General features: G+C 38.2%; 1 protein-coding gene across 1 annotated transcript in view; it reads left to right on the top strand.

Annotated features, from left to right (window-relative positions):
* The first annotated feature begins 4784 nt into the window (after positions 1-4784).
* stm (starmaker) overlaps positions 4785-12571 on the top strand; it is a 55549-nt gene continuing 47762 nt past the window's right edge. The window contains exons 1-3 of the mRNA XM_028818109.2: positions 4785-4894; positions 8741-8802; positions 10079-10096. Of these exons, the coding sequence (XP_028673942.2) occupies positions 4884-4894; positions 8741-8802; positions 10079-10096 (91 nt within the window). The 5' untranslated portion in view covers positions 4785-4883. The remainder of the gene's footprint in view (positions 4895-8740; positions 8803-10078; positions 10097-12571) is intronic.

Genomic DNA, 12571 nt, shown 5'->3' with positions numbered 1-12571 from the left:
AAAAAAAAAAAAACATGGCAAAAAACAGGAGGAGGCCACTGACATTTTTCCCTCCTCATCTGTCTTTTCACTAGTTTTGCATTTTACTACGGTCATTGTCACTACTGGTAGCATGAGGCCATACCTGGACCCTACAGAGGTTGAACAGGTAGTCCAACTTCTCCAGGATGGCACATCAATATGTGCCATTGCCAGAAGGTTTGCTGTGTCTCGCAGCACAGTCTCAAGGGTATGGAGGAGATTCCAGGAGACAGGCCGTTACTCTACAAGAGATGGACAGGGCCGTAGAATGTCCTTAACCCATCAGCTGGACCGCTATCTGCTCCTTTGGTCAAGGAGGAACAGGATGAGTACTGCCAGAGCCCTATAAAATGACCTCCAGCAGGCCACTGGTGTGAATGTCTCTGACCAAACAATCAGAAACAGACTTCATGAGGGTGAGCTGAGGGCTCGATGTTCTCTAGTGGGTCCTATGCTCACTGCCTGGCACCGTGGAGCTCGATTGCCATTTGCCATAGAATACCAGAATATCAGCTTTTCACAGATGAGAGCAGGTTCACCTTGAGCACATGTGACAGATGTGAAAGGGTCTGGAGAAGCCGTGGAGAATGTTATGCTGCCCGTAACATCGTTCAACATGACCGGTTTGGTGGTGGGTCAGTGATGGTCTGAGAAGGCATATCCATGGAGGGACGCACAGACCTCTACAGGTTAGACAACAGCACCTTGACTGCCATTAGGTATTGGGATGAAATCCTTGGACCCATTGTCAGACCCTATGCTGGTGCAGTGGGTCCTGGGTTCCTCCTGGTGCACGACAATGCCCGGCCTCATGTGGCGAGAGTATGCAGGCAGTTCCTGGAGGATGAAGGAATTGATACCGTTGACTGGCCCCCATTCTCACTTGACCTCAATCCAATAGAACACCTCTGGGACATTACGTTTCAGTCCATCAGGACATCATCCGTCATCTCATTAGGAGCATGCCCCCCCGACGTTGTCAGGCATGCATACAAGCACGTGGAGGCCATAAGAACTACTGAGTACAATTTGGAGTTGCTGCAATGAAATTTCAGCAAAATGGACTAGCCTGCCTGCTGAATCATTTTTTCACTTTGATTTTCGGGGTGTCTTTGAATTCAGCAGTCTGTAGGTTGATGATTTTCATTTCCATCAAACGATGTGACATCCTTTCCTTACAGTCCATATCAGTGTATCAGGATTTTTTTTCCTATTGAGATCTGATGTGTTTTTAAACAATTACCTTTGTCCTCCTGAAGAGTTTGGCATGGTATTCACTATAGACTGACACTATACAAACAGAACAAAATAAAGAGCATGTTTTTTAAAGATTTCTTTACAATACAGTCACGTAGCCCATATAAAACAAACCACAGGCCAGGCTCATTATAAGAAACGTTTCTAAAGACTGCAATTATTGTAGTCTCCCATTTTTATTTCCTGACCAACAGCACTAAACTTACATTTTTTATTGCAAAGAATAAAGTGGAGTCTCACTGGGAAGCCTTTGGATTGCAGGCCTCTATCAAGTGTAAGTAGGATTGGGGAGTGTAGTAGGCTGCTTTGCATCTTGGTTGGACATGCAAGTTAAGATTTTTACTGTACTCTATATGCATGACAATGCTATTACATTGTTTCTTTCTGCATGAGTAGTAGTAGTATCAGTTGTTGCACACACGTTAGCATTCTAGTGACATTTCCAAGGTAAGAATACACAGACCAGCATCACAGGAAATGGTGTTGCTCTTTCAGGTGCAGCCTTGAGGACAGAGTGCATTGATGTCCCTTCCACCCTTAAGTTCCTGCCTCTTTTGCCCTGAGGGCTACTTAAAGGATTATTTTGTCAGATGTTCAATTGCAAATCTGAGACCAGCTAGCAAGGAGCACCCTGAAAGAACTAACTGTAATAAGCTCGAGAACAGAGGCACCAGAGGACAACCAATGTCCACAAAAATTTTATTTCAACCCTTTTCTTTCTTTTTGCCTCAGCCAAACAAATTAAACAGGATACTGGCTGGTATCCTGGCTGGTCTCCCCCACTTTGTCATGTTCCTTTTGTCATTTCTTACAGAGTAGAGAGAGGTTAGGAGCACACACTGATATAGCGCATTGCCGCACCCACCACATGACAAATCAACTCAGGATCCCAGATTAGGACCCGAGTGCAACCATGCAACGGGTGACACCTCAGCACCACACTAGTTCAGATAGAATGGAACAGTGTGAGGTTTTCATGGTGGCTGGAATGCCAATTCTGCCTCCAACTCCCAGGTTTTTCCCTGCAGATTGGAGGGCATACATGTAGGGCTGGATGCAGATTAACAGAGCAATTGCAGGTTAAGGGACTTGCTCAAGGGCCCAACAAAATAGAGTCACTTTTGACATTTACAGGATTCGAACCGGCAACCTTCTGATTGCCAGTGCAAATCCCTAGCCTCGGAGCCACCACTCCGCCATTTACACAGTAGAAACTACCAAATGTCACGACTGCAGCTGTTTATTACATACAGTATAATCTGTCACACACAAGAAAAATCAGGTCTGCTTATGCCTCTTGTTCACATCACTGTGGAAGTACTGTAGAGCAGTGCATTTTTTAAAATGTGGCACACCGCAAATTTCTTACACAATGACATACCAGAATACACCATCACACACATGTCCTCTTCCATTATGTAGTAACCACCCTTTCCTCTATTTTTAATTTGTACAAAAGAGGTTGAGGATATCTACTTTTCAAATTCTGGGGAGCTTAAAGTTTCTTTTCTGCCTCTAATGCATCTTTAGGAATGGAAGAACAAACATCATCATCATAACTGACAAAGTGGGGATCTTACTACCAGAACATTTGTCAGCTCAACTAAAGCTCTACAAGTGACAGGAGATGAGTTTTTTTCACTAGAGATCTTTATTGAAATACAAAATGACAGGCAGACTCATAGAAGAATGAATGCATGTGAATGCTTCCAGACTGGTCTGCCAACTTCAAGATGGAGCAGAATAAGAGTCAGAGAGACCAGAAAGTAAACAAAAATAAGACAAAGCAGGGTCTGAATCAGAAAAATAAACAGATCTTTCGCTTAACCAAGGATGAAACCAAAATCAAAGTCACTAACCAAAGAAAGTCATTGGCCACAGAGAGCCCATTACAAAACACAAAAGTCGCACAGAGAGCTACGTAGGTATTGAAAACCCTAGACAGTGAAAGACTCTGAAACCTGTAAACTCTGTAAACCAATGTGGCTTCTGGGGACAAACCAGATGCTAACAACCAGATTACAAAATGGCAATGTTCATTTCAAACAAAATGGCACCATGATAAAACTAAAAATTAGGAAGATTTAAATTCCTAAATTTTGAAATGGTTCTTTAAATATGAACACTAAGTTCACCAATAGAATCTCTGATGTAAGAAAATATCGGTTTTTACTCCAGAAGAAAAAGAAAAATATATTATGTCAAATACAAATTAAAAACGTAACACGATCATAACACACAAATTCATCTACATATACATACACATACATCTTTCTTCTTGTGTCAGTGGCACAAATTTTACTGGAAGTGAAACACTATTTGTTTCCCAATTTATTTTTTTATCTTGTGAGAATTGTTTTACTCAAGTTGGAACCATTTTGCAGTCAGAGGAAAACAGTTCCAGTAAGTGGGATGAAGGAGTTTAAATCATGAATATATTAATATTGTGTGTGTTGTGAAATGCACTGTAAAAAATAAAAACTGTAAAGGATCATTAAATGATAAAATTTACAGTTTCAAAGTTTGCATGATTTTTAAACAAATTTTCTTGTACCTAAAATAAGAGCTAAAAAAGAAAAAAAAAATGGTGCTATATTCATTAAAACTACCAATACACAGAATATCATGTCATTTTCTAACCGGCTTAATACAGACAAATACAGCCTCTGGCATTGGGTGCTAGGCAGGAACAAACCCTTGGATAGGGCACCAGCCCACTACAGGGCAAACATGCATGAGGGCCAATTTAGCAATACCAATTCAACTAGGATGTATGTTTTCAGACAGTGGGAGGAAACCAGAGTACCTGGAGAAAACCCACGCAGACACAGGGAGAACATGCAAACTCCACACAAGGAGGATCCAGGATGCAAACACTGGCTCCTTACTGAGAGACTGCAGCACTACCAGTGTCCCACAATGATGCACTCTATTAGTTGTATTTAAATTTGGTTACACATCAAAATATGCATGTGGCAGGGTCTGTCAGTCGATGGAAATATAAAAAACACTGCGGGCACCCATGGCATGATAACAGATCCTGCTCCAAAAGATGTGCTTCAGCACATTTCAGAAAATTCTGGAGGTCACCAAGTGCGACTTCAAATCAGCAATTCCTTACACTGTAACTTCAAGATCTGCTGGCACAGCATTCTTAGTATGTAGTCCTACGTCAAGATTAGTGTGACATCTTGTATAAACCGGTCTAAGGTGGAAATTGTTAGCAGTCTTTAGTTGTATATTCTCACTGATAAACAAAGCTATTCTAAGACAGTAAAAAGAAAAAAAAAATAAGTGAGAAATGTTTCAAATTACATTGGTTTTCTGGTACATTTGAATGATTAGGGCTCCATTTACAAGCAGAAATGAAACCTTTTCATTAAGACACAAAAGGTAATATGTCACACCCTTAACTCTATTTTAATTAAAGTAACTTTAGAAGTTTACCGTGCGTGTGTTCCGTCCTGCTAGCTCGGCCCCTTCTCAGGTGAGGGAGTCGCAAAGGTATATAACCCCCCTAGCCATGCAGCCCGCAAAACACAGGAGCTCACAAGGACAAGAGGTTGCTTTCTAGTGTCTGGCACTGAGTGTTCAAGTCCTCCAGGATGCTCCACCGGTAAGTGCACAACTACGAGGCCGCATCGGTTCTGTCGAAGTGCTGCTCAGGTGACTGAAACTGGCTTCGTGAAAAAAAACAAAAAAACAAAAAGCTTAATGTGGTAACGACTTTCATCGCAAAAAGCAATAACGTGTCATAAAAAAGCATTTTATCATAAAAACAGCCAAAAGGAATGCGAAGAGCAAGAGAGTTTGCATTTTTTAGAATGAAATTCTGTGCCTGTGACACAAAACTTACGAATTACTGCGATACTTGACTGTTAACTGTAATTTTGATTTGCTCCTCCATAAATCCGTACAGGTTACACCTGTGATTAATACATCGTGTTTTTCACACATTGATCTGAAATATAATAATAATAATAATAAAAAAAACTTGCTCAGAAATACGTATGAATGAAGGAGTTTAAAATCAGTTATTTTAATTGGCAAAGGTTCACCCTTACTTTAAAAACAAACATTAAAGGCAAATCAGAAACGCCCAGTAGGGGCTTCCACAGGGTGACACGTACGGCTCATCAGGTGACACGCATGGCTATGGCGACGCGTCTTTAATCGTCTTATATTTTATAACAGTAGGGGTAACATTTACCAATGCCAGTTTCTGCTTTTTACTCCATACAAATGTACATATGTGTTTCTATCAGCATGGCAGTCACGGTTACCAGCGTCTTTACTTTACTGACGCAGCTCTTCACCCCTCCCACGTGTTATTTCTTACTTAACAGCATGTGCATCTTGTACATAAATAATTCTCTTGGTATTGTATCACGTGTTTTGCACAGTGTGGCAAAGCTATGATTGATCTGGCAGGTGAACTAAATGATCGCAGTAAGTTTTGCTTCAATGTCTATACAGTATAAGTGTCAAGCCGTAAACGGCGTTTTATGGGGCATCCATAAAGTCAACGTGACCGGATAATGGAAAAAAAAAAAATCACACAATGGTACACAAGTTAGTACAGTATACACTGGCTGGGAAACCGCTGCCCTTTCTTCTGTAACTGACATTAATTGTGTTCCTGCCTTGATAGATGATGTATTTGTGAATTGATCGTTAATCTGCTTGAGTGTTTAATTTGAAATAGGCCCATGCACAAAGCATTTGTCATCTTGTATTGTGTGATGGCTTTCAACCCTGGATGAATACACCGATTATTTTACAATAGCGCAATAATTTACGTCTTTTCTTCCTGAAATAATATTAGAGCTTTATGAATAATATCTGTTGGTGCTATGTTGATAATCGTACGAAGACACCGATTCTTATAAAACCGCCGCAGAAATACTCAGTCTGTACCTTTTGGAATTTTACGGGATATAAGATATTATGTCTTTATTACAAAAATCAATTGACTAACACTCAGTCATCACGTTTCAGGAGTCAATTACCGTGTCTAATTATTAACAGCCGTACTTTGATATGCACAAGCTCAGCATCTAACACGAGCACGTGTAAAATGTGATTTTGGGAAGCATTGCTCAAAATTCTTATTAATAAGAAACCCGTCTTTCAATGTGCCCACGGGATTGTATGAATAAATCCATACACATGTTGTATTTTCACACTTTTTCCCCAAACAAGCAAAGTGTGAGAAGAGGACCTTATTACTGCTGTCGAAATAAAAAAAAAAGTGAAAAAACGTCGGGTGCGAGAGAAAAACCAGCGCTGGACTGGACGCCGGTTTATTTAGTGCATATATTCAAACATTCAGATCCTTACTGGACATTTAAAGGAGCTTTCTTTCCTTACAGACACAAATGTTATTCACTGGAGCAACACATTATAGCGAAGTTACAATGCAAGCTGTAAGTGAGCAACGCATATGTATCTATTTACAAAATCATAAAATGTAAATTTGATCATAACAGAGTTTGGCTGGCATAGCCTCATAACGTGGAAAAATACAAATAACCCTTTCTTATCATCATTTGGTCAACGTATTAATTTCGGTTAATGGGGCTGCAGCCTATCAGACCTGCGCAGCTAGGGATGAAAGTAGGAAGCAACCCCTGGAGGGGGTGCCAGGCCATCCCAGAGTTCATCACGGGGCACTTTTTGTTCACACCAGCGCAACATTGTGTCACCAGTTAACATACCCTGGAAGAAGACAGGAGGACACGAAGAAAAGAGAGACAGAGAGGGTGTGCGAACGCACACTATCACTATATTTAAAGATAACAATACACATCACATTGACCATATATTTTCACAGTAAAAAACTGCATTACAATAAACGATTAAAATAATTATGTTAAATCGATAAATGCACGTTAAGTTACATTTAAGCAGTATTTAGCTGTCAGTATTGATTGTTTTAATGTGCAAAACTATTTTATGAATAACTATTGCATTGCCGTATACTTACAAAGTTGTGGAATTCTCCCTTGAGCATATAAATAAAACGTATTATTTATTTATTATTAAATTTGCATAAAGTTAGTATATTTGCATAAGGGAACGCCCCTTTGCACCATGGGAAAGAAAAAAATATTGATGGTTATCTAAAATAATTTTTCAGTGTGTTCTGAATGTTTTTTTTTTGTGGTTATGTACGCTGTTTTATGCGGAGTTATGTTCGTGATACTGTCGAAAACTGTAGCACACCTGTCTGTATATCAGACAAGCAGGGTTTCCTTATCCACTGGACAACAGAGAAGGAGTTCTAAATGCTGCCATAAGTAAATAAACTCTTCGTTAACAAATGCTTAAATGTCACTAATAGTTAAGTGTTGATTTTAACTTAATATAGGGACATGAACTGTGTATTTAGAGTATGTTATACATTAAAAACTGCAATTGTTTTGATTTGACAGTTACAAGACAAATTAAAGAACATAATAAAACAGTTCAATGTATTGTTAGTGATAACAGAATTATCATTCTTGAGCGCATTAACTGAGACAAACCATAAGCTGGTCATTCTTTCTGACAGTTTTTTGACGGTTAAATGATTGGCAGCCTAGACATTTAACCGCTAAGTTACGGACACATTTTTTACAGTGAACCTCATCATCACCTGAAGACATGCTTCTTCTTAATTATTATTACTATTATCAGTGTTGTTGCTATTGAGTTTATTAGTAACAAAATTGCCAGTGGAAAATTAACGCTAATTTTGAAATACCTTTTAACATACATACACTTTTAACGGGTACTTTAACATTATATTGTTGATTTAACGCTGGCAATTTTACTTTGCTCTCGTTGTTATGTTGTTGTTGTGGTGTATGTAGTGTAAACTACATTCTTGCACACATACTCATATCACATTCAAAACCAGAAACCAACCTATACAGGGCACCGCAAAGGTGATGATGATAACTGAGGTGGCCAATGTGCGCCACGATGATTTTTGAACTAATTCTAACTGCAACAGTACATCAACCACCTGCAATTGAAACATTAAATAACACCGTAAACTAACAGCTGATTTAGCATAAACTCATTTTTCTTTCTTTTTTTTAATAATCATGATGACCGTGAAGTAATTATGAAGTTGCATTTGGTTCATTGCTACCTTCTCTGTCATTAGAATTAAACTTTGAACTCTTTAAATGTAAAACTTTGTATAGAACCGATATTTCTAAATTGAAAAATATTCCTTTTTTCAGTTCCAAAAATGTTTTAATTTGTCACTAGTCGCTTGTTTTTTAAATCACGAACAGATGTTCCCCGCTGTTGCTTTTTGTTGATTACCTCTCTGATGTCGTCTTACGTCACGTCCTTATGATACAATCATAACATCGTGCTGCAAACATAAGTTCACAAAATGCAGTGGCAGATATTTCATGATGCAATGTTTTAAATGTCTTTTTATTTATTTATGCTTTTTTTTTTTTAGGAGTTTGCTTATTGCTGTTATACTGACTGCTCTTGCAGTGGTCTTCTCTGCACCAATTGACAGTAAGATTATATTTTGTCTGTATATGATAATAAAGTAATAACATATTTACAAATAATGGGTGAGTTTTTAAATGTAAGCAACATGTGGGCCTTTGGAGTTATTAACTATGAATCCCACAGGGTATAAACAATTCAGTTCAAACTACTGTAATCTTTTACTGGGATTGTCGAAGGGCAGGTTCAGATTTACAGATCAAACACACACAAAACACATAATATGCACTGCATACATTCAGCTTTAACTAGGTAACGATATTAAATTTCTATATACAATAGTCGCCCAGCGGCGGTGAATTAAAGCAAGGCCAGATATAAAGAAAATCAAGTTCTTGTTTTTTGGATCCTGGTGAAAACATCTCTGCCAGTTTATTAGCCTTCGAAGCACAGGAGTCAAGTGCCCCCCTGAGCCCGGAACTGTGTACTGCAGTTTGAGCTAATGTCAACGAGCAGCATTAACACCCCACTGAGGAAGTACTGTAGAGTATTTACTCCAGTTCATTTGAGATCCTGGTATAAATCCACTGTTTGTAACTGTGTGTAGAAAAAATAAAAAAGACTATGGACAGCCGGAGCAAAAAATACACCATTATAAAGTTAACATCTTAAGTTTTCATTTAATCAGAATCTGACAGATCATCCATTATACTGGCAGGATGATCATTCCAGAATTTGTGGACCTGTATTAAATGGCTCCACCTCCACTGTGGTCATATTTCGACTTGAAATTGTAAGAAGGTGGTATCATGTGAGTACCACAGCACTGCAAGGTGCTAACATGATGTGTAAACTAATTCACAGGTTTATGCATTAGAAGAATCGCTTTGCAATCTGCTTTAAGTTAGAGGCCGATGCAGAGACTTAACAGATGAACAATTTTGCTGCTTTTTTTTCTTCATTGTTTTATTTTCTTTTAATTATTCATTCTTACATATTTACTAATTCCTTAATCCTAATAGTCACAGGGTTTCTGAAAATAAATGTCACTTAGTCAATAATAAAAAAAATACAGGATATATGAAGTTTCATTAGATCTTGCAGGAAATTGTAATTAAAAAAAACAACTTATTATTAGTTTAGTTTAAAAACTAGTTTACTTTTTGCTGTTAGGGGCTGCTTTCAGTAACATGGTAATTTGAAAGTCAATTCCTTTGCTAATAGTCATTGTCAATACGAAGTACATTATTGGAATTTTCCACATATTAGTATTCATGTTATTTATGTTAAAAACATTTGTCGATCACTTTTTATATTGATTTTATTTCTTTACTTTTTACAGATGGAGACGGTCCTAATGGTAAGAGACTCTATAATCATGTCCTACATTCTTAAAAATACTGAATGGCACTTTATGATGTATTACTGGGTGGTGCAGTTCCCCATAGAACTATTGCTTGACCATGTACCATTTCATTCTGGGGTTTTTTTTAAAGAAAATTGGTTCCTTCTGCTTTGAAAAACTTTTTAATATGTAGAAGAAACAAAACTGAGATGTGTAATGAATGGTAGGCTACCTAAGAGGACACTAATAGATTAAGAAAAAGTGGACTTAGCCTGTGTGAGTGTATGCAGTGAGAGTTATATTAAAATAATGGCCCACTGGTATTTCGCAAAATCTGTTATCATCTATTCATGGTTATTTACTGTATGGAGCCTGTTTCAGAACTAAATAAATAAGTAAAGGTACTTTTCAGGAACCTTCCTGCGAATGGGTCTTTTGTGTACAAAAAATGGTTCTCCTATGGCATCGCTCTGAAGAACCACTCTGGCACCTTTATTTGTAAGAGAGTACATGCACATCTTATAATGTTTACTAGTAGCTTTGTACATTAGAGTTAGTAACCTTAATGGACTGTGATTATAGATTTAGAATTATAAAGTTAAAAGCAGGCATTTTCTAAATTCTTCAGACAGACATACTTCCACCACGACCCCTTCTGCTACATGTTCAGTAGCTATTACCTAATGCTAAAAGGAAATCTGGCGTTATGAACAGTAACATTTCAGAGTAATGGCTGCAGGGCATAGGATGTATACATACAAATTTCTTTCCAAAATGTCAAAAGTTCTTAAACAACCTCATAATTTATGTATTATAACATAACATCCTACAAATTGTTGGATCCAATTCAGGGTCACAAAGCCAGAACCTAGCATGGCAGCACTGGGCACCAGGCAGGAGACAGCTATGAACAGTGTGCCAGTTTTTCACAGGGCCCATTTACACACATGCAAGGCCATTTGAGAATGACCAGTCAATCTGACAGGCACCTCTTTATATATAAATTATTCATTTTTGAATAAAGGATGAAACTGCAATCTCATTAGTACACACTCCATGCAAATCTCCTATGAAATGAATATCTATTTTAGATAGTGTTAAGATTGCTTAGCAATGTATATTTTGTAATCAAACAGAAGATGTTTCCTGTTTTGTAAGTTTTTTTGTAAGTACCCAGTTCAACATCTGCCATCCTATAAAAAGATCTGTTTAACACAACCTGGACAATGACATGTCTGCTCCTTGCAAAATTCAGCCTTCTAATTCACACTCTCTTGTACAGGCTCAAAAGTAAGCTGACATCCCACAAAGTCAAGAAACATAGTTCTAGCTCAGAAGGACCATCCACCATATACTTGTCTGCATGAGTTATGGAGGATACACACACAAAAAAATAATTCTCTCTCTACTTTGTCTTGGCTTGACAAAGATGAGACGTTAAATAGAACTCTGTCCTATGTATAAGGTGCCATGAGCCTGTCCTCTTGAGGCTGCCATTGATCTTTTGTGTTTTATGTTTTGTTGCATGTTTCATTGCATTCTTGTCTGTTTGAAGGTGCTGTGTGCACTGTACTACTTCCCTCTGTGCACCGTTTGGTTGTCATCTCTCACACAAACAGAAGTGCAGCGCTGCAACCTATGACAGTAATCAAACCTGTGTCTAGTCGATGAGCAGTATGACTGAGACTCTGGAGATGTCATACTACATGACTGCAGCCTTGGGCACACAATGCAACCGTTGACAACACATGAAAATTATGTGAATGAAGGCTGTGATGGAATCTCACTGGAAAAGTCATGTAATGTGATGGGGGTTATCTTGGTGGACACAGTGCATACATTAAACTACATTAAACTATTATCTTTAATTCAGACTTCCACACTACAAAGTAATTGTAAAATGTAAGCTGAGGCATATGTCAATGACAAAATTTGTGAACATTTCAAAGCTGTAAAATCATCAGACATTTAAACACACTGAAAACTGATGAGACATGCTGTAGATGGTATACAACTGCTTCCTTATACAAATATTAAACTATATATTATATAATATTATTTCCTGTGATTCTGAAGATTGTGACTCTGGGCTGAGAGTTAAAAGGTTTTCTCCCTGCCGGAGGCTTACTGTTGTTGAAGTGAATTGCGACAAAGGGTCTTAGTGTCTGCCATATTTCAGAGAGAGTTTGAGGTGAGGGTTTGGAAGGTGAGCATGAGAGTTTTGGTACTTGTGTCACTGTATCTTGGCTAGGTGGATGGGTCACCTAGCATTCTAATTAGAGAACAAATCCCATTTAGTGAAACCCAGTAGGGCAGAAAAGTTGAAAACTGGCACATTTCAACCTTATTGCCATCAGCTTCTTTTAAACATATATTTGCTTTCTGATGCTGTTTGTTCTGGGTTAGGGTAGCACAGAATGGTGTCCTTTATCACAATTGATTTGTGTTTGTCGGTCTTGTTGAACTTATGACTATTAAGTTACACCTTTG

This window comes from Erpetoichthys calabaricus, chromosome 13, assembly GCF_900747795.2.
Source record: "Erpetoichthys calabaricus chromosome 13, fErpCal1.3, whole genome shotgun sequence".
In the NCBI taxonomy this organism is placed as follows: Eukaryota; Metazoa; Chordata; class Cladistia; order Polypteriformes; family Polypteridae; genus Erpetoichthys; species Erpetoichthys calabaricus.
This window is presented reverse-complemented; position numbering and strand designations above follow the sequence as displayed.